Source organism: Myotis brandtii, unplaced genomic scaffold (genome assembly GCF_000412655.1).
Source record: "Myotis brandtii unplaced genomic scaffold, ASM41265v1 scaffold123, whole genome shotgun sequence".
Lineage (NCBI taxonomy): Eukaryota > Metazoa > Chordata > Mammalia > Chiroptera > Vespertilionidae > Myotis > Myotis brandtii.
The window spans coordinates 1,520,538-1,543,067 of record NW_005354291.1 but is presented as its reverse complement, the minus strand read 5'-3'; the positions used below and the strand labels follow the sequence as shown (position 1 = coordinate 1,543,067).

General features: G+C 39.1%; 1 protein-coding gene across 1 annotated transcript in view; it reads left to right on the top strand.

The window, feature by feature from the left end:
- Nucleotides 1-22,530, top strand: part of MAN1A1 (mannosidase, alpha, class 1A, member 1) — a 155,342-nt gene that overhangs the window by 88,159 nt on the left and 44,653 nt on the right. Inside the window, exon 6 of the mRNA XM_005859101.2 lies at nt 7,920-8,014. Within this exon, the coding sequence (XP_005859163.1) occupies nt 7,920-8,014 (95 nt within the window). The remainder of the gene's footprint in view (nt 1-7,919; nt 8,015-22,530) is intronic.

The following is a 22,530-nucleotide window of genomic DNA, read 5'->3' as shown; positions in this document are numbered from 1 at the left end:
TCCCCTGCAGGCCTGGTCGCCCCCAACTGCCCTCCCCTGCAGGCCTGGTCGCCCCCAACTGCCCTCGCCTGCCGGCCATCTTGTGTCCACATTGGGGCGGCCATCTTTGACCACATTGGGGTGGCCATGTTGTGTGTTGGAGTGATGGTCAATTTGCATATTACCTCTTTATTAGGTAGGATACAGATAGTTAAGTCTAAAATACCTATTCACGCCCTAGCCAGTTTGACTCAGTGGACAGAGCATTGGCCTGCAGACTGAAGGGTCCCGGGTTTGATTCCAGTCAAGGGCACATGCCCGGGTTGTGGGCTCAATCTCCAGTAGGGGGCGTGCAGGAGGCAGCCAATCAATGATTCTCTCTCATCATTGATATTTTCTATTCTCTCCCTCTCCCTTCCTCTCTGAAATCAATAAAAATGTATTTTAAAAATAAATAAATAAAATGCCTATTCACTAGTGCATTTTGCATCTAGATTTATAAAATATAAGAAGTGTTTTTCTTGCTTTTAAGCTTTGTGCTTTCATACATTAGAAACTCAAGTCAAAGGTACAATTATATTGTTTCCTCAAGTTTTGACCCAAGGTTACTGGCAGGTTAGTATGCATATCCTTTATGTTTTGAATAAACAAGTTGAGGAGATCATAGTGCTTTAATTTTTTAGGAAAGTGAAGGACACTCTCTTCATCTAATTGCTTAAAAGCTAAAGAATGAATTGTACTGAATCACAGGGGGAAAAAACAAAACAATTGACAAAAGTGTTCATCTAATTAAAACCTATAAACTTGAAAAAAATGAAGTTCATAATGCAATTTGAGAAATAAAACAAAAGTATTTTTTTAAAATTTCAGTTTGGGATTTTAATTAATTAGAGCGAAAATGCAAAGATTAAAAGTAGGCAGCAAAGTGAAGATGTGCACATATACCCATACAAGGGACTCACAGGGGGAGTCCCTCTACATCAAAAGAGGTAGAGGTATCTGAGGTGGCATGAATCCAGCACTCACTTGGCTGTAGCTAACATCATACACCATCCCCTATCAAAGCACTGAACTAAAAGAGGGCCTCTCTGAACCTTCGTTTCCTCAACTTCATATCAAGATTATGGGAATAGTTGACCTTGGCTGGCTCTTGGAGCTGTAAATTTCTGCTGTATTAATTACTTTATATGTCTTTACTTGAATATTTAACCTTTAGAGGTTCCACTCTAAACCGAAAAGCCAGAGTAGCTCAATAAATTGGTTGAAGGATTAAATTTGGTTCATATTATGTGTGTTGATCGACTCAGCTAACAATATATGGGTTATCTCCGTTATTGTTCAGCCAGATATTTATCATTTCTCTGGCATTGTGCACTGAAAGCTTTTTGTAGCAAAAATGAGTAATAGGTAAAGTCTGCTTTTATTAATGGGGAAAATCGGTGTTTGATCTTTTAACAGTGAAGTTTTCAGCGAGCGCATTTGAAGACAGGTTTTCATATTGATTGTGCATTTAAACCGAAGCATGCCTGAACTGAAACTGGTTCTTTCCAGCACTGTCTGTTCTTCTTCACTTCTTCTTTCTAAACTCTTGGCTCTGGCATGTAAATATATTGTACAGTTCTCCGGGGATCTGCAAACTAGCAAAGCAAGGAAAGCCATACATCTTGTTTTACGGCCTTGTCCAATCCTATTTGTAAGGGTAGAGTAAAAAGATAAATGTTTTTATTTGACAGATTCTAAAATCTGAAGTTTTTTAAACATTGATCAAAGACTGTGATTATCTTACTTAAGTGTAATTGAAAGATACAGTTTGGGTGTAGTTATTTTGAAATTCTTGACTTTAGACCATAAATGTTTTTATCCAAACCTATTTGTGAGTTGCATGCTTTAAAGATTATTTTATAAGCTGTTTTATAATATTTTACCACCCTTCTTTTAGCATATATTAGTTTTTATTTTTACTGTGAGTGAAATCAGAATCTCTCTTATGCAGAATTTTTCTGAAGATTCTTGTTGAATCATAAGATATTTGCCCATCTCAAACTGATTGGGGAATTGCACAAATACCCTATTTAATTTTAATGGTCATTTTTTAAAAAATAGAAAATATCTATTGTCAACATGGATTACATTTTATTTACTGTCATTTTTCATCTTGTTCTTTTAACTTTGTAAAATCCTCTTCACCAAAAATAAGTACCAACAAACCCTGGAAATCAAGACTGATGAAGAATCCGGTGGCAAGTTAGCACTTATCCTCATAAAACATGAGCATAATTTTGCTCTTTTGCCAGTCTCATTTCAGTACTAGCTTTATGACTTCTGAATACTAGGTTTTTTTCAGTGTTAAATCAAAAGTAGAGATTATGAGCCCTGCTTTCCCATTTTACTGGGGAAACTGAGAACCAGAAAAGTTAAGTGACTGGTGCAGGCCTCCCATCGAAGCCATGGGAGAGCCGGTCCTAGCAGCACATGCTGGCTGGGGCTCTGCGCTCTGTCCATCATGCCTGCCCATTTGAAGGAGTGCTGAAGTACCATTTAGTGTACTTCTTGTGATCGTTTGCTTTCCAGCACATTATCCAAGATGTGCTAGTTAAAATTTAACTGCCCTTTAGAATGATTTGTGACATTTCTCCTTTATTCTTTTAATAATATTAACTTGATAAGCTAGTTTGGAATTTAATTACCTTCTGGCCATGTTAGCTAGAAAGATGTGCTCTTTGAGAATCTAGATTCCTCCTCCAAGTAACCTCTCTTCATATCTCAGGAGAAGGTAAATCAAACATGAAGAATTGGAACTGATTCTGGCTCACATATGATGTCATTGAAAGCATCAATCGTTTAATGTTAGAATCCAAAACTCTTTTGTAATTGTGCCCAAGACTCTGGAATACGTGACATAATTATTTTCAGGTAGTAGAAACCAGTGGAATGGGATGGAGCGATTTGCAAACACTGGAATATCAGTGGTTTCTCATTATAGTGCCCCAGGTATGTCTATTTGTTAAATGAACATTTATTATTGAGCACCTGTTACTTTGCTAGATGCTACACACACCACCACCACTACCAAATAAGGCGAAGTCCATGCTTTGGAGGCTTCCATAAGAAATGGAAATTAAAAAGATGATATGATAAATAATAAGTGAAAATGGCCAACTTTATGGGGAGTTATTGAAAAAGACCTCTCTTAAAAAGGGACTATTTACAGGGATCACTGAAGTTAAGAACAAAACAGGAAAGTGGAGAGAAAGAGCATTGCAGCCAAAGGAACCAGTAAAGACAAAAACCTTAAGACAGGAAGTGCCATTGTTTCCTGTTAACTGAGAATATAAATAACTTCCCCCATGCTACTCACAGAAAAACTGTGATATCAATACATTTAAAAACAAAATGACCTAGTCTGAGGTGGATATGTGTAATAGGCAACGATTACGAAGGAACTGAGGATTTCTCTACTTTTAGAAAGAAAATTACTTGGGAATAAAAGAAGGAAGGAATATATCTTGCTTTCTAAAATCAAAAGCTGCATTGTAGGTGTTCACAGTAGGAAAAGATCTTGGCCTTGGCCTTGAATAATAGGTGAATTTGTATGGGCCAGAAGGAGGCAGAAAAGGGAGTTTCAGGATGAGAGAATTGTGTAAATAAATATACTAAAGGTGGTAAGGTGGCATCACCAATAAAAACAAAGATGGAGGTGTTAAATAACCTTATTGTGGTAATCATTTCTATATATCAAATCACATTATACACAATGTTACATGTCAATTATATCTCAGTAATGATAAAGCTGGGGAACATTAAAACACAGATAATAGAATGGGCTGAACTTGAGTGAGTGCTTGAGACCATGAGACTCAAGCTAGAGTCAGACTGGTCTTTGAGAGAACAGAAGATAATAGATTGATGGAGGTCATTGTAAGGTCAGTAGATCAGTTTTGACCTGATATTTTAGACAACAGAGGGAATCAGTATGGTTTCTTGAACAAGAACATTGGATACTAAAAAGAGAAAGTGGTAGACTTGATTGGAGGACCTTCTTTTCCATCATGCCATTTCATTGTACCCAGCGATGAAAATATGGATTATGCTCATATCATGGAAAGGGAATGAGCTATATGTGAGACATTTCAGGGACTGAAGAGCAATAAATCTAAAGTCCAAATGCCTGCACTCTCAAGCCCCAGGGACTCAGCGTCCATGTCAGTGATGGGACTGGGGAAGTTTGCCTAGGACATTAAATGATTGATTTCATCTTGGACATGTTAAGTGTCAGGAGACAACAAGACACCCAAACTGTGGTGTGAGCACAGAAATAGAAGTACAGAACTAAAGCTAAACTGGGAAGTTGAATTTAGGAATTCCAGCAGGTGATAAGAACTGAGTGCTTAGTTCTTGAGAATGAATGCTTATGATTAAGAGTGTGTGTATTGGGGGAGGGAGCACACACGCACAGAATTTGAGTAGAAGGTACGAAAACAGCAGTTGGGTAAAGGCCAAGACCAGAAAAAATTTCAAGCAGTTAAATAAGGAAAGTTCTTGGGGAAATACCGTTATTATCATCACTATGAAAACTACAACTAGCCTTTTAGAGTAGTTGCTATGTATTCTAAGATCTTGAAATGTAATAATGTGTTCATTTCTTTCCACAACCTTTAAAATAGTAAATGCTATTGTTATTCCCATTTTAAAATGAGGAAATTTAGGTACAGGGAGATTAAGCAATTTGTCCAAGATTATCCAATTTGAAGAATGTTTTTAAAGCCTGAACCCTTAACTCACCTGCCATAAGATTTTACTATTTGTCGGGTGTGTTTCCCTCCACGTCCTGCGTGGATTAAGGTTCGGGATCTGAAAGAGGAGCCGCACACAAATGAGAGAAAAATGACATGAGATAATTTGGAAATATTGGGGGACCAGGCGGGCAAGTCCAGAAGGACTTCCACTGATGCTCAGGCTGCTCCAACCTTTTATTGATCTGGGGTAGCCCTTAGGTAAGGAGATTTCAATGACACACAGATTAGTTCATCAGCAGACAATTTCCAGAAATAGGCAGAATATCTAATCAATAATAATCAACAAGGATTTAAATGAGTATCTAAGGAATTAAGTGAACTAAGGTGGGGATGATGCTTCAGCTACCATTATCTAGATTAACTGGGTGGTGTACAGCTCTGACCTTTGCTAGGGCTTCAAAGGTCACTAGCTTTTGGGGGTCTCTACTCTTCTCTGCTAGTGAAGACGATAGATAGTTTCCGACACTATTAACGGTGGTGTTTTAACTGCATAGTTTGACTTTTATCTCTTACAAGTTTCTTGAAAAAGAGTCAATTTACAGTTTTAAGAAATTGGGTTGAAACTAGAAAGTCAAGAGATGGCTGGGCAATAATTGGGTAATCCCATACAGCAGAAGAGAACTTGGAATTCTCTAGGGCAGCAGTTCTTAACCTGTGGGTCGCAACCCCTTTGGGGGTCGAAGGACCCTTTCACAGGGGTCGCCTAAGACCATCAGAAAACACATATATAATTACATATTGTTTTTGTGATTAATCACTATGCTTTAATTATGTTCAATTTGTAACAATGAAAATACATCCTGCATATCAGATATTTACATTACGATTCATAACAGTAGCAAAATTACAGTTATGAAGTAGCAACGAAAATAATTTTATGGTTGGGGGTCACCACAACATGAGGAACTGTATTAAAGGGTCGCAGCATTAGGAAGGTTGAGAACCACTGCTCTAGGGTAAGGCAGAGAAAGGAGGAAGAATATACCCTTTGGTCTTTCTTTTCTCTCCTCTCTTTCCATGCACTGTTAGTTGTTGGAACAGGAAATTGTCTACTTTAAAGAGAGTTGTAATAATTTGTGGAGGGGAAACATGGTACCTCTATTTTTTTTTAGCTATTTCTATATACTTCAAATGCCTGGACTCCAGAAATATTAGTTTATCTAAATCGATTGTCAATCAGAGTTTTACATTAAACACACTACTTTCTTAATTTTTATTACTAAATGAGAGTGGGATTCCAAAAGAGTAGGGTCTCAGAAATAGAGCCAACATTGGTGTTACGGGGTAGTCTTCAGTGTGGGAGCTCACGTGCCCAGGTTTCTGTGATGAGACTCAGGTCTTGGAGCAGGCGCTGTGGACTGGAACCCACCCTCTGGAGAAGCCACACTGACTGCTTTATTATTATTTGCTTAAATATATATTTTTATTGATTTCAGAGAGGAAGGGAGAGGGAGAGAGAGATAGAAACATCAATGATGAGAGAGAATCACTGATTGGCTGCCTCCTCGCCCCCCCCCCCCCCCCCCCCGCTGGGGACTGAGCCTGCAAATCAGGCATATGCCCTGACCGGGAATCTAACCGTGACCTCCTGGTTCATAGGCCGATGCTCAACCACTGAGCCATGCCGGCCGGGCCATACTGGCTGCTTTGACAGTGCTTTCATTCATGCTTTCCCATTGGCTGGGAGAGGACTTGCTTCTATTCTCCATGCTTTTCAGGGCTCCCCCAGCCTTTCTCACATCTCCCTTGTTTGAAAAAAAGAGGCAAAAGGAAAGTGTGTAGTTCCCAGCCTCCCATGCTCAGGCACACCATGTGACCAGGAGAAGGGGGAAGGCACCTGCTTGCTGCCACAGCTGGAGCAGTGCTTCCTCCAACGAGTAAAATAACTCTGTGCTTTTCTTTGGACCAGAACTATGAATGGATGTCAACCATTTAATCTTCCTAAAGCATGATTTTCTCCAGTGAATTGGCTGCTCAAAAACTGTCAATATTTTTCCATTTTAACAGAATAAAATTCCTAGCCTTTCATTTATGACCTTCCATAGTTTAGGCCAACGCTGTCTGTGTGTGCCTGACCTTATTTAGCAGCATTCCCCTTTACTGGCCTGTTCCAGTTCTCCTGCAGGTCCCCACTCACCTCTGCCTGTGTTTAGACCAATGCCTTCAGGGATGCCCCCTCCACTTCCCATCCTCACCCCAGTCTCTGGCATTATTAGCCTCGCGTACATGCTGCATACAACCTTCATGGAAGTGCCTCTCCACCACACAGCCTTCTGAACTCCTAGACAATTTTATCTCCAGCTCCCATGTATCTGTGTTCTAGATATGTATTTTGCATCTATTATATTCTTTACCAAATCCTGGGTAGAATGTGTACCTAATTTAACTCTGTATCTTTCAAATCACTTACACTTACCATTAGAGGAAATTCAAACTGTCAAGGGCTAAGAGGACAGACATATCGATTACTTACAATAATATGTCTTTTTATAACTTTATTTTTTGTGGGTGTTATTTTTGTTTTTTTTATTAATTTTATTGGAGTGACATTGATTAATAAGATCACATAGGTTTCAAATGTACATTTCTATGATACATCATCTGTATATTGCATTGTGTTCCCACCACTCAAAGTCAGATCACCTTCCGTCACCATATATTGGGTCCCCTTTAACCTTTACTACCTCCATCCCCCTGGTCTTCTTTCACTGTGATCTCATAAATAAGTGAGGAGAGAAAAGGACCAGATATCCTGATTTTTGGTCCACGACTTATCCATCAATAACAGTAGTTCTCCTCCTGGCTTGCACATTGGAATCACCTGACATCACCTGTGATGCTTTAAACTATTCTGATCTGGAAGCTCCAAACCAGAATCTCAGGAGTGCAACCCAGACATCCATATTATTTAAAACTCCCCATGTGATTCTAATGTGCAAGCAAAATTGGAATAAATGCCCTACAGCACCATTCTAGCTTTCCTAGATAATTATATTTATTTGGGAATTCTTTTAATTTCAGAAAATTTTAATTTTTTTCATATATAGAAAATTTTAAAGTAGAAAAGTGCTAGATGAGAGATAGCAGCATAGTACGTTTTGTTTTGCTTACAACCGTAGCTTACTTGACTGTTTAACTTTTCAGATATTTCGAGAGAAAGCAGTGGAACTTGGGGTAAAATTGCTACCTGCATTTCATACTCCCTCTGGAATACCTTGGGCATTGCTGAATTTAAAAAGGTAAAACTCTTCATTTTTGACAACATATTTTAAGTTGAAATAGACACTGGGTGGATAATTACTTGTATGGTGTCAGCCTCTTCCACCATTGGGAGTCTTGGCATCTGTCCTTGTGTTGGAACTTACTAATTTTTCAGTGTTCCACGGCCTCAGATGGGTCCTTGTCATGGGATAGCATGACCCGAACAGAGTCATCCAAGCCAGGCATGATTTGAGGTTTTCATTCTCATGGTGACATTGCATCCGAAAAACTGTCTCCATAGATTCCAAGAGCACCCCATTATCTTTAAAATTGTCATGAAAATATTTGAGAGGTAGGACACTTGGACTAATCAGATCTCCCACGCAATGAGACTGGGAGCACCTGAGGCTGCCCCACCCACAGGTACAGGAGGGAGGGGAACTGCTCCACTGACCCAGATCAAACCAACCCTCGCATCGCACTTGGGTGGAGAACACTGGTGTGACAAGTCCATGGGAATGTGGCCCCAAGAAAAACCTGGGCTGAAGACTGCCTGGTGTTCTCCCAGGGAATAGCTTGAATTTTCACGATAGCTTGAGCATTTCGTTAATAAACAATTTTATCTTAAGCTTTCTTCTTAACTCCTTCTTCCCCATAAGTAATTAATTGCATATGTGCCTCTTAGTAATGATAAAGAAAGGTAATGATAATGATGATGAGAACTGTTTATAAAATCATAAAATACAGAGCTTTGTTATAGACATTTTGTACATACTACCACATTTAATGCTCACAACAATCCAATAATGTCAGTACTGATGTTATCTCCATTTTAATAACAAGGAACTCGAGTCACAGACAGATTAAGTCATTTGCCTGACACCATGCTATATATAAATGGTAGGACTAGAATATGTACTTTGATGTTTATGCACACATGATATATAGGCATTAATTAAACAGCTTTCTTGTTTTATAAATGCCAAGAAACTGTACAGGGTGGTTTGGCAGGATTAATAGAGATTTCTTCTTCATTATTTACTTTATGACATTCTTTCCTAAAATTAATTATGAAAAATCATCAGTTAAATGTCATGCAGTATTTTCATTTGTGTGTTATATATGTATGCCTTGAAATGATTATGTCTATAATCGTCGGGGAAGGGGAGGTCCAGGGGCAGTGATGCTGAGGCAGTGAGGTGGGAAGAGACCACATAGCTGGCCCATGTTAATAACTGATGTAGTTCTCTAGTATAAGAGATATCTCAGGATCTGTGTCCCCCTTTAAGGGGCCTAAGGCTTTCTTTCTCTTTGATCTTGAAGACCAAAGCATATGCTGCCACAGGTCTCAAGGCCGTGGCAATGAGCTTGGCTTAGAGGCAGCATGGCATTTATTGGAGTTTTTTTTTAAACTCATGTAGACCACCTATATTACCTTCCACATCTTCAGCCTTTGGATTTATAGACACTATTCTGACCTAGAAACGACTGTATTCCCTGAAGTAAGATCTGGTTACAAACACACTGTGCACATTTAACACATTTTCCCCTACCTGGTAGTTCTGAGAAAAATGATAGGGGCAGAACGGTACACTGAGCTAATTGGTTATCAAGAGACCTGGTTCTAGGTATTTTATAGGTGCTGTCTTCAGAGCAATCATTTCCACTCTCCAGGCTTATTTGTAAACTGGAAGTTAGGCTACTTTATTTGTTCTTTTGTGAAAATTTTCAGGTTCACAAACCACTTTGAAATTTTGCTGAAACATGGCCTTCTCCTCATAACCTGCATATTCTTGAGTACACATATTTTTAGTTTCCAAAAGCAAAACCGTGCCTTACGAGCCCACTTACGACCCAAGGACCCCAGGTTTAAAAGACTGGAGTGATTGATCACTCCAACCCTCTACCCTAGGATTTCACAGAACTAGTTCTTGTTGCTTCCTGGAAGGTAATGAAATTAGATAAAAGGCTACTGAAGCTAATAGAGAGACATGTGGGCCTATATCTTTGCAAAAATCAGTCAATTATTGTAAGGTGCTGATATCATTTAATTACTTCTAGCCTCTCTTGAAATAAGCATAAGAAATTGGATTATTTTAAAGCATACTTAACTTTACTTAGTGTTTATTTCTAACAGCTAGAGGATTTTTCCTTAAGAAATCTGTCCTTAGTGTACAGTGGAGATAGTTTTTGGTGCATAAAGGAATGCTTCTAGAAACTATTAAATACTGAATCGTCTACGATCTTTCCTATCTGTGCTTCTTGAAAATTCATTAAATGGGGCGTTCACGTTTTCCTTAACACCTTATTTTGCATTTACAGTGTTTTATATGGATGTTATTATTCAATTTCAAAGATTATAGAAAATTTGGATGTGGTGAAAAATAATGTGCCATTTCATTTATGTGTTGTCTAATGTTTTCAAGTTAAACTAGAGGAAATCAGGTGACTGTTTGACAGCTGATAGGCAAACTTTTAATTTCTTCCTGGCATCCCGTATGAATTTTTTATTATAGATTTTATCCACTCTCAATTCCATTTACTAAATAGCAGTGACTTGCCCAGATTTACACAATAAGCCTTGGCAAAATTATTAGTAATATCATTTCATTAAATTCCTCCAATCCCTTTGCCCAACCAAATCCACCCATCGAGTCCCCTCACCTTCCAGCTGTGACGCTGATTTGGAAGAAAACATTTCATATTTATCTGCAATAATTACATTTCGGGATACACTGTTGATGTCAACCTAGACATATATGCTGTTTTATCCGAATCTGTGTATGTTTACAGTTTGGGCCAGGGGATAAGGGACAGCTACCATGGAGCCTCTTTGCTATGTTTTTGAAGGCTGTCACCAGGAGAAGGTTCAAAGAAGAGGAGAAAAAATATGTCTGGCACAAGCACATTTTCTTAATTACTCTCCCAGAATAAGGGAGTGTATGCCCAAGAGGAAAAAAGTGCTTGAGGATGCTGTTTAGAATAGCTGTGTGTTCACTGTTGACTGGCTTTGAAACTCTTGGCAATAATTATGATGGGAGAGGCACAGAATATGCCATCTGTAATATAATTCGGCTCTTCCCTCTCAATTCTGAAAATAGTTATGGATGCTGCTCTTTGCCAACAACTGTCTGTTCACAAAAATGTGAACCTGTTGGTATTATCTATTCACACCTCTCTAGCATTCAGGTTATTGCCTAAAGATAATTGGTTTCTTTACCTTTTCTTTGTAAAAAATGACTAAATAAGCATGTATTTGAGACCCTGCTCTGATGAAGGTTTTATGCCGGGTCCTGGGAAGGTTGCCCTCTTCTCCTCATTTTATTAAAAAAGAAAACAGATATGGTCTCTCCCTCCAGGTATTTACAGCATGATTCTTAAAGCACAATATATATATTTTATATGCTATATTATACATTCACTCATGTAATTGACAAATAGTCTGTGCCAAGGAGAAATAATACGATCTCACTGAATTGAATTTAAAGCAAGCAGTATTTTGAATTGGGGAGGTTTATGCATTTGGAGCCAAAACACCAATAAGCCAAATTGGATTTCAGTACTTGTGCAAACTGAGAATAGCAGAGAACCTAAATAATTTACTCATATTCTACATTAGGAACTCTGTCCCAAAATCTGTTCAGAAAAAAAAAAGTATTTTATAATGATCTCTTCTGCTACATCTGTAACACATTCAAGAGCTGCTGTATTAAGTTGTAAATTAGTCGGAATTGTGATTTAATAGCAGGTGGTAATTTGATGGAACAAACAGAACAAACATCATGGTGGTATATGCAGCACCTGATTGGGCGAACGTGCTTGCTTCACCAGCACAACAGTAGAATGACAATGCATAACTTACATAACACCTCTGCTAAACGAAAACCATTGCCTTTTAACCGATTAGATTTGGGTAGAACTCAATTTCTCTGATGTGTAAACGTCAAAATTTGATGTCTGATCTTGTTACGATTAGCAAGAGGCCATGTTCATTTTTTTCTTCCAACCTAAAGAAGAAAAAGCACCTCTGTGGTTTGTAAAATGAAGTATTCCACCATTTTCATACATATGAAAATATACATGAAATTCAAGCCCAGGTAGAGTAAACTTATTATATTTTAAGTTTCCTAAAATGTGTGCTTAATTTCAAATAATATAGGTACTGTTCTCATTATTCATTTCTATCACAGGGCATACCTTCTGGGCATTCCTAATAATTATTCTGTCTTTCTTGATAAATGAGTTCGTTTTAGCTATGTACCGTTTTATCACTTGTTTGTCTTTGTGGGTTGTTCTGAACTGACACTTTCCTGGTGGTTATATTAGGTTAGCAGAACTGTCTGCAGCATGTGCGTTTACTGCACGTATCAAGGAATGTTCTGGGGAATGACTGATCTGCATTCTGGCTCTCATTAGTCAGCAAGGTGATGAATGCGGTACAACTCTGTCACCTGTGTTTATTTCCTGCTGTGTGAAGTTTTATTCGCTGACTACTCTCATTATCCAATGCAAATACATACTCTGTCATTAATTACATTGCAGTTTGTATTATGATAATTAAGTTGCAAATTGCTTTACTTTAACTGAAATGGGGCCTTAATTAAGAATAGTACATAACTTAATGTTTTCTAATAGTGAAAGATTATCCCTTGTGAAGCATGTACTATATATATTGTGACAAAAGGCACTAGCCCCTTTATTGGGTTTCTTAGTACTCTAGTGTTGTAAAATGCTTAAATATTAAATAAACACAAACTCTGAAAGACAATCTGATTAGGTTAAATATATTTAAAAGATTTTTAACATATCTTCTTGTGTTTTTACTTGACAGTTGAAATATAAATTTCCGATCATTAAATTTGTCAACCATTTTTTAAAGTAGCTGATTTCAGATTCTTACATCATAAGAAATATCAAGAAGCAAATTTCCTGAATATGAGCAGATCAAAGTTTTTTAATGACTTGCTAATATTCTAAGAGGTAAAATAGCCATTAGTTACCCTAAAAAGTGTTCTGTAGCAGTGATATACACTGAGCAGAAAATCAGAGCCACATCTTACAGTTTTATCTTTACTAGAGGCCCAGTGCACGAAAATTGTGCACTGGGGGGAGGGGTCCCTCGGCCTGGCCTGGCCCTTCTCACAGTCTGGGAGCCTTCAGGGGATGTCCTACTGACAGCTTAGGCCCACTCCCCATGAGTGGGCCTAAGCTGCAGTCTGGCCTCCCTCTGTGGGAAGCAACCGGGCCAATCAGGGGAAGGCGCCGCCCCATCACCCCGCTGCTGCTGCCACTGCCACTGCCAACCGCCGGCCCTGCTTGGCCCTCGCAGCCACTTTGGCTTTGTCCAGAAGGACGTCTGGAGACCCCGCTGCTGCTGCCACTGCCAGCCGCCAGCCCTGCTCGGCCCTCGCAGCCACTGCGGCTTTGTCCAGAAGGACGTCCGAAGACATCTGGTCAATCCGGTCTAATTAGCATATTACCCTTTTATTAGTATAGATTACATGTGCTATGGGTCTGTTAAATTTAAAGTTCTACAAACTCTAGAAAAGTTTAAAAGAAGTTACAGACTTACCAAGTATTTTAAGCTAACCGGTTTTATGGTTTTATTTTTTCTGATTGGATATTTTATTATATTGGGTTACCCTCTTTTATCTACTTTAATTCATTTGGCCACTTAAACTCTTCTGGAAACAGTAATAACCACACTTTAAGGTTTTAATACTGATATGCACAGTTATTAATATTAGACATTAGAATATTATTACCCTTATTAAAGCTGCCATTTATTAATATTGTCAATTTAGCTCTTAGCCTTGGATAATTCACATAACTGAGTTTGTCTTCTCATAAGTAAAACTAAAATAACAATAATAATAGTATCTGTCCTGATGATCTCATAAGATTTTAGTGGAAATCTAATGAATTAATATCTAGAAGATTAATCATTGCAAATGCCATGAAGTAAATGTAAATTGGAATTATTAATTCGTGGTCTTGTTCTGAAATGTTATTGTGAAATATGGTATACGATAAAATAACATAGCTAAAACTTAACTTCATTCTGATGCCTTTTTATGATAGTCTTCAGTTTTTAAGCCACTCAGTGCTTCTAATCCATTCTCAAGCTCAAGTCCCATTTTCTCAGGCCAGGACGGAAGAGAATATTGGTAGAAATAGCTGGAAAGATGGAGAGAATGTCTCCATGTGGTCCATGTGGGATAGTTGTGACTCCATGCTCAAACATTCCTTATGTTTTAAGTTATTTTGGGATTAATCTATAGAGTCAAAACAATTTCCTCTCTAGAATTATATTTATTGTTGAATTATCTTCTCTCAAAATAAGAACTGTTTAATCCATAAGATTTAAGAAGAGTGTAAGGCAATAAAATGTAATTTTTTTTCCAAGTCCTGCATGCTAGCTAGTAATTAATATGGTGCAAACAGTCTCTGGAAAGGTGTATGCATCCTTACTGAAAACTAGTGGTTCCTAACCTTTTTTTGGCCATGCCCCACCTAAGCATCTCTAAAATCCTGATTCCCCTTGCCCCCCCGTGATGTATAATTCTTATTATTCAAAAGCTGAACTATTCATGTGGAGGAAGCCTAAAAGGCCATTAACTTGGTCTACACAAGCTTCCAAAGAACACGGCATCCATGAAAGAGAAAAATAAAAGAACGAAAGGACAGTTTAGGTGCTGAGGAAGAAATCACTAAGAAATTGTTTAAAAAAATAATAATAATATGAAGTGATATGAAAAAATAGCAAATAAAGTTTCAAAACATATAATAGAGAACTGAAATGCATAAATATGTCACAACATATATTTATATACTGTATATGAGGCCCCTAGAACCATAAGAAAAGCAAAAAATTCACTATTGATAACTCATTCTCGAATTGCCTCCTCTTAAAAATCAAATTGCCCCCCTGTGGGGCGTGTGCCCCATGCTGGGAACCACTGCTGTAAACCTTCACATTCTATTTCCTTGTTCCTAGGCTGTCCTACTTCTATCAAGGGTCTGACTGCTGTGGTTTCTCACTTTCTGTCAGTGATGCTCCGCCTCCCCAGTGCTTTAGAATAACTAGGGCATTAAAAAGCATATATATCATTGCTGCCTCCCTCCCCCCAATCTGTTTCAACTGGTTTTGAGGTAGTTCCTGGCATTTTTATAAGCCTCTTCGGGGCATTCCAATATTCAGCTGGGGTTGAGGATCACTGCTCTATGTCTAGTATTTATATCCTGAGGATAGTTTCATTTCTCCTCTCCATTAACTTTGGAAACTTTCCCCTGCCCACTGATTGTGAACTTACTGAAATATAGAATATTAGAAAATTGGTTTGATAATGCCCAGCTTTAATAGAACAGTGGTTTTCAAACTTTAGAGTATATGAGAATTGTCTGGAGAGCTTGTGAAAATGCATATAGCCCACCCTCAGAGTTTCGGATTCATAGGGTTTTGGACCTGGCTCCATAATTTGCATTTCAAACCAGATCCCAGTTGATGGAGAGGCTGCTGGTGGTGGTCCCAGGACTATACTTTGAGAACTATCATAATACAAGAAATGACTGAGCCAGCCATCGGAGCTGTTCACATTCTTAAACCAGCTGCATAGGGAGGCAGCCAGCTCCAAACATCCACCCAAAGGGAGAGGGGTTTTTTGTTTGTTTGTTTGTTTTTTAATATATTTTTATTGATTTCAGAGAAATCAATAAGGAGAAGGGGAGAGAGATAGAAACATCAATAGTGAGAGAATCATTGATCGGCTGCCTCCTGCACGGCCCCCACTGGGGATTGAGCCTGCAACCCGGGCATGTGCCCTGACCAGAATCAAACCCGGGACCCTTCAGTCCGCAGGCTGATGCTCTACCCGCCAAGCCAAACTGGCGAGGACGGGTTGTTGTTTCTATCAATAATTTACTCGTTACCCAACATTTTCACTTCAATCTAAGCAGTATGTTGCTGCTTATGGAATGTAGTTAATTCCAGCCACTGATTACCCAAAAAGAGTTTACAATGTCCTTTTTCCCCCTTGCATCATCATCATCATTAATAATTATTATTATTATCATTTTATCCATTAGGACTAGAAAGCAAACTTTGTGCCGTTTAATATAGTGGGAGGAGAAAGTGGCATTTTTAATTAAGGACTTCAGGGTAACTGTTAAAAAGGAGAGCCATTTTCCTAAAGCCATTCCGGTGGCTTCGGCCAAAGTGATTTTATTTTGAGCACCTGGTGACCTTGCCCTGTCCCTGAAGGCATTCCCGAGCAAAGACAAGAGGCAGCATTATCCTCCCACCAGAGGATGGGACCTCGGCTTCTTCTGGATCTTTTAATCCTCCCACCGAGCTGCAGACCGCTCCGTCTATGCCCGGCACGCAGTCACTTGACCAAATCAAAGGCATTTATTTATTGCAAGTGGACAAGAAGGATGGTAGCACTTAGTTTAAATGGAACTTGTGTACAGCCTCCTCAATTGAGACTTAAGGGACAAACAATTCTGGTCAAAGGATGCTTTGCTGTTTCTCAGTCATGCATTGGGAGGCAGAGGGAACTTGAAGTGCCTAAGGGTGCCTGGACTGTCCCCTTTCTTCCCACTCATCCAGTCATAATGGAAGGTAATGCCAGGTAAATGGAACTTTCAGTCTCTTTTTAAGCCCTGGGGTATTTCTCCATACCACCCTTCCCTCTTTCTCCAGGAATTCCCGTCTGCCACAGACCACTTCCGCTGTGCTGCTGGTGGGGCACTGGAAAAAAACTGAAGTGTGAATGGAGTAAATATTTTACTCAACCGTATATTAGATATTGGGGGAGAAAAGTTTTTGTTCTATACTTCCATAACATACTGCATTTTAAGGCTAAATTGTAGCATATGAGTAACTCTAATGCAGGAATTTATCAAAGGTAATGTGTAGCCAATTTAGAGACAATCTACCTGAAGAGGATTTTTTGCATCCCTTAGAAAGGGACTTGTGGAAGTCTGTTAAGGGGCCTGTCTCACTCTTCAGTTTTTGGTACTTAGCCTTGGTGAAAAACCCCATGGGACTGGATTTATAGCTACGGCCTCTACTTTCCCCACATCAAGCAGTTAACCATGGTTTAAGCCTTCGACTCACCAGGAAAATTTTGCTAAGGACAATTATGGTCATTTGGATGCAGCAAATGCAAAGTGGCTTTCATCTCAAGGTTTTCAAATGCACAAAACCGGTGTTTTACGGATTCAGCTTTGCTCACATTATTCACACAATAGGTGGTAAATCAGCCTTGGTGATTTGAAATGTGTTCTGTGTACAGAATGTAGATCAGGTACAAGTCACAGCATATAATTCATACAATGTCTTTACAGGTCAGCAGTGGAGCAACCCGTTCAAGGAGCTTGCTACCCTAAGTTTTTAATGAAACAGCAATCAATTTCCCTGTGATTATTCTCAAGACCAGGCTCGTGGTGTTAGCGTGGGGCAAACCTTTAAAATGTCCTATATAATAAATGGCTAATATGCAAATTGACCGAACAGCAGAACCAGTCGCTATGATGCACACTGACTACCAGGGGGCAGACGCTCAATGCAGGAGCTGCCCCCTGGTGGTCAGTGCGCTCCCACAGAGGGAGTGCTGCTCAGCCAGAAGGTGGGCTCAAGGCTGGCGAGCGCAGCAGTGGTGGCAGGAGCCTGTCCTGCCTCCGTAGCAGCGCGAAGGACCCCTTGGCAGACATCCCCTGAGGGGTCCGGGACTGCGAGAGGGCACAGGCCTAGCTGAGGGACACTCTCCCCCCCCCCATCCCCCCGCCAGTGCACGAATGTCGTGCACCGGGCCTCTAGTCTAATTAATAAAGTTAGTTTAAAGATTTATGACATTGTTTGAATAGGTGTTGAGGTGTTTGAAAATCAGCTTGGTATCAAGTTACTTTCTCAGCCCTTATCATTGTTACTCATTGTAAATATTAAACCAACTGCATTGAATCTTTGAGTGGGAATTGGAAGGTCAACATAAAATATTTATATACGGCCAATAATTTTTAAAGGCTTCACAATCTCAATGGAGGCATTAACCACTCCATGATACCTGCTTTTGCAGTCACCACTGTTGTTGCTCTGCTGTGAAAAATGGGATGAACAAGGATTGATTGCCGTCTCTTGTATTAACTGGAAAAAGAGAACTGATGGAGCAATTGTCAGAATTAATTGTAATTATTAATCTGGAAATTAATGTGCAGCTGGGCATGAGTACAGGCAGTGCAGTTTGGTGATTTAGCCATCATGACAAATTACCTTCCTGCAAAAAGGGGACAGTTGCTAGCTTTTCTTTACCTGACTTAGTAACAGACCCAGTTTCAGGAAGACAGTATGAATGCCCAGGTTGCCCTCTTATCCTAGACATGGCAGTTGGAGTTTAGCATCATTAATTAGATCTCGCTTTCCCCCTTTGTCATGTCATGCTATAGTTTTTATGGAACATTTATACAAAACAGTGATTACTGGTAATTGACCTGCATATGTTGAATAATCTTAGGATGCTACTGAGAGTTTAATGTACCTTGTAAATCGAGAGGCTTCCAATTAAGTAGAGTTCTCAAGATAATCACTTTCAAAACTAATCAAGTAATAGGACATTAGTAAAGCTGTTATTGACTTAATTGTGACAAATTAATAAACAGACCCAGTGCAATTACTATAATGGCTTTATCAGTGAGCAGTTTTCCAAAACTTAAGCATAAATCTGTTCTATCCCCCTTGAAGTGCAATAAAAGTTACAGACATCATTTTAAGATGGATATCATTCATTGCTATAGTGATATGTGAGCACATTATGCAAATAGCTTGGATTTCTGCATGTGTGTGTGTGTGTGTGTGTTTAATGTATTTTCGTTGATTTCAGAAAGGAAGGGAGAGGGAGAGAGATAGAAACATCAATGATAAGAGAGAATCATTGATCGGCTGTCTCCTGCACACCCCACACTGGGGGATCAAACCCACAACCTGGAATTGAACCACAACCTACCAGTTCATAGGTAGATGCTCAACCACTGAGCCATGCTCTTTCTTTTTAAATGTGTTTTACATTTATTTCAGAAGTCAGTGAATCTTCTTGCTTAGCCCTTAAACCACATGGTTTTATGAGATCTTCTATATGTCCTGGACAAAACCATTGCACATTCTTATGTTTTCTCATCTCTGCTTTTCTGCGCTGGTGCCCTTGGTTGATGCCCTCTCCTCCAAGAGCTATGCAGTGTCTGTCTCACTCTCCCTGCCCCAGAGAGCTCTCGGCATAGTGCCCTTTTATACCTACTTGGCACTCTGCAAATAGACTTTGGAAAACAAATGGATTACGAATTACAAACTTGCCATTTTGTTTTAATTTCTGGCAGTGCCAATTCCTCTAACTTTGCTGATTGCAAATGTTTAAGAAAATGGCAGCCAAAAGAACAGGAATGTCAGTCCTGCATCCACTGTGACAAATATGTATAGTTCTCAAAATACACCTGTGTTTAAGATCCTGTGTTTTACTGAATATACGTATAACTATTAAAAATATTGTGATCACACAGCCTCATTTTTTAAACCTTGAGTTTTTTTTCATTTTTTTAAGTGGGATTAAGAGTATCAATTTTACAGGAATAGTGTTCATGACAAAAACCTAGAAATTTGAGAAATCGGGGTCTTTTATATCTAGAAGAGTAGATCACTGTGGGATTTCAAGATCCTGAAATCATGGTAGGCATCTATACAATCTATGTTTAAGTTAGACCTTAACAAGGAAGAATGGACTTTCAAGTAAAGTGTGTGTGTGTGTGTGTGTGTGTGTGTAATATGTGTACACATCTGTAATTCTAGCAAGCCTCCCGTGTGTTCAGTTTGTATAGTCTTCCTCAAACAGGGGAAGTACCATAGAGTCCTCATAGTAATTGTAATTGGCATCATCTGGGACAACAAAGGGACGAGCACAATGAAACTGCCCAGCTGAAGAAGGGTTATTTTTAAATGAGTGGAATACCCTAAAATAAGGACTAAAATTGTGGCAATTTCATTAACGACGAGGTATTTAAAATTTGTGGTTCTTGAATGTAACAGGAAAAAACTAATTTAACACTGTATAAATACAGCACTCCTAGCCATTTATTTACACGCAATTTCTACAGCTAGTTGCATGATGGAATTTGCACCCACAATTATATCAGGAACATAAAAATAAGCCTTTGGTTTTTAAACTTTTTTGCTCTCTTATCAGTAAAATATCCTTAAACATTTACTCAAAAACATGTATTCTTATTCACAAATTACATATGCATGTATTACTGTTCTAATGTCATATTCATTTTAAAACATTCAAAAATAAAATTGAAATCTATAATAATAAAAGCATAATTTGCTAATTAGACCGGACGTCCTTCCGGACAAAGCCAGGGCTGCGAGGGAAGCCCCGGTCCCGGGTGCCTGTGGGTGGCAGGAGGGAAGCAAGCCTGGGCCCTGGGTGCCTGTGGGCAGTCGGAGGGAAGCCGGTGCCGGCAGCCAGGGGAAGGAAGACCTACTCTTGCACGAATTTGTGCATCGGGCCTCTAGTAAAATTATAAAAGGATAACTATAAGTGAGGAAATAAAATACTTTATTTAGAAAAGAAGAGTGATATTTTTAGTCACAGCAGTGTGATTCATTATTGTTTTAAATTTTAGTTTAATGATTGTGATACAGTGAGTGATTCAAAGTTCTTGTTCTGTGTTATTTCAGAACTTGGTTTGGCCCTAGCTGGTTTGGCTCAGTAGATAGAGGGCTGAAGGGTCCCAGGTTCAATTCTGGTCAAGGGCAGGTACCTCAGTTGCAGGCACATGCGGGAGGCAACCAATCGATGTATTTCTCTCACATCTATATTTCTCTCTGTCTTTCCCTCTCTTCCACTCTGTCTAAAAGCCAATGGAAAAATATCCAAAACTTGATTTGAACTCTGTCCAGGTGGAAAAGATGGGAAGCTATATTGATGAGAGAAGTGTGGTGTTGACTGACCTTCCTAAAACATGATGTTTGTTTTAAATCCCACTTTTCACTTACACAAAGGATATTTTTGTAATTCCGCTAGAAAATTTAAATTTTTCCTGATATCATCGTTTGTTCCTTTGAAAGATTTTAAAGCAGGATACAAAATTCCATTCTCAAGTTTGAGACAAGTACGAGTATTAAAGGTGAACCACTTTCACAGATATTTTCATAAACATCAAATTTCAAAATGATTTTTTTCTTAATGTTTCTTTAAAATTTCAGATTTTTAAAATTCATGTTAAATTTTCACCTTTATCTTCAAGTGGCAGACTAAGTATGTTGTATTCTTCCTATTTCTTTTATTTTTCTTCTTTTAAAAAAATTATCTGTTAGGTAGCATACTCCTGACAACCACTTGTCCCAGAAAACATCAATACATAGGGGCACGTTCTTTTTGTGAAGTGTCAGCTCTTGATTGAATACTTTGCCTCGAGACAATCAGAAAATCTCTTTTGGCGCAAAATATTTTCAAGATCACTCTACACCTCTTTACAACGCATTGTAATTATTCTATTTAAAGGTCTTGGGTTTAAAAATTAATTGTATCCGTGAAATTCTATAGCTCATAAACCCTAATGTAGTTGGCCCTCATTTCTGCAGGTTCCGAATTCACAGATTCGATCAACTGCTGAGCAAAAATAAAATGTTTCGTTGCTGCTGACATGTAGGTCTACAATGGTTGCTAATGTACTTAACATGTATAAACTTTTTCTTGACATTATTTCCTAAACAATACAGTATAAAAAGTATGTATGTAGCATTTACATTATATTAGGCATTATAGGTAATTTAGAGATGATTAAAATTACACTGATGAATATGCATATGTTATATGCAAACATTACCTCATCTACACTAATAAAAGAGAAACATGGTAATTGGCGTACGACCGCTACCCTTCCCATTGGCTAATCAGCATATCCTTATGCAAATTAACTGTCAGCCAAGATGGCGGCTGGCAGCCAGGCAGCTGGAAGCGAACATGAGGCTTCCTTGCTTCAGTGACTGCAGACTCCAACGTTGCCGGCCTCTGAGTTGCAACTCTAAGCAACAATGTACTATGTTGCAAATAAGAAGCTAAACAAAACCCTAGAAACCAGCTTTCAGCCTGCCGGGATCTCAGAGCTGAAGTTATACATTGTTTCGATTATAGAACGGCAAACAAACCAGATACGAAGCCTCAGAGCTAGAGCCAGAGCTAAAGCTGGCCCAGAATAAAATAAAAAAAAGAGAAAAAAAAGGAGCGGTTGGGAGCTTCAGTCAACAACCGCCAGCCTGAAAGCAGCCCTCAGCCCCTCACCCAGACTGGCCAGGCACCCCAGTGGGGACCCCCACCCTGAAGGGTGTGTGACCAGCTGCAAACAGCCATCATCCCCTCATCCAGGCTGGCCAGGCACCCCAGTGGGGACCCCCACCCTGATCCAGGACACCCTTCAGGGCAAACCAGCCAGCCCCCAGGCCTCTATCCTATATAGTAAAAGGGTAATATGCCTCCCAGCACCGGGATCAGCGGAGCAGCGAGGC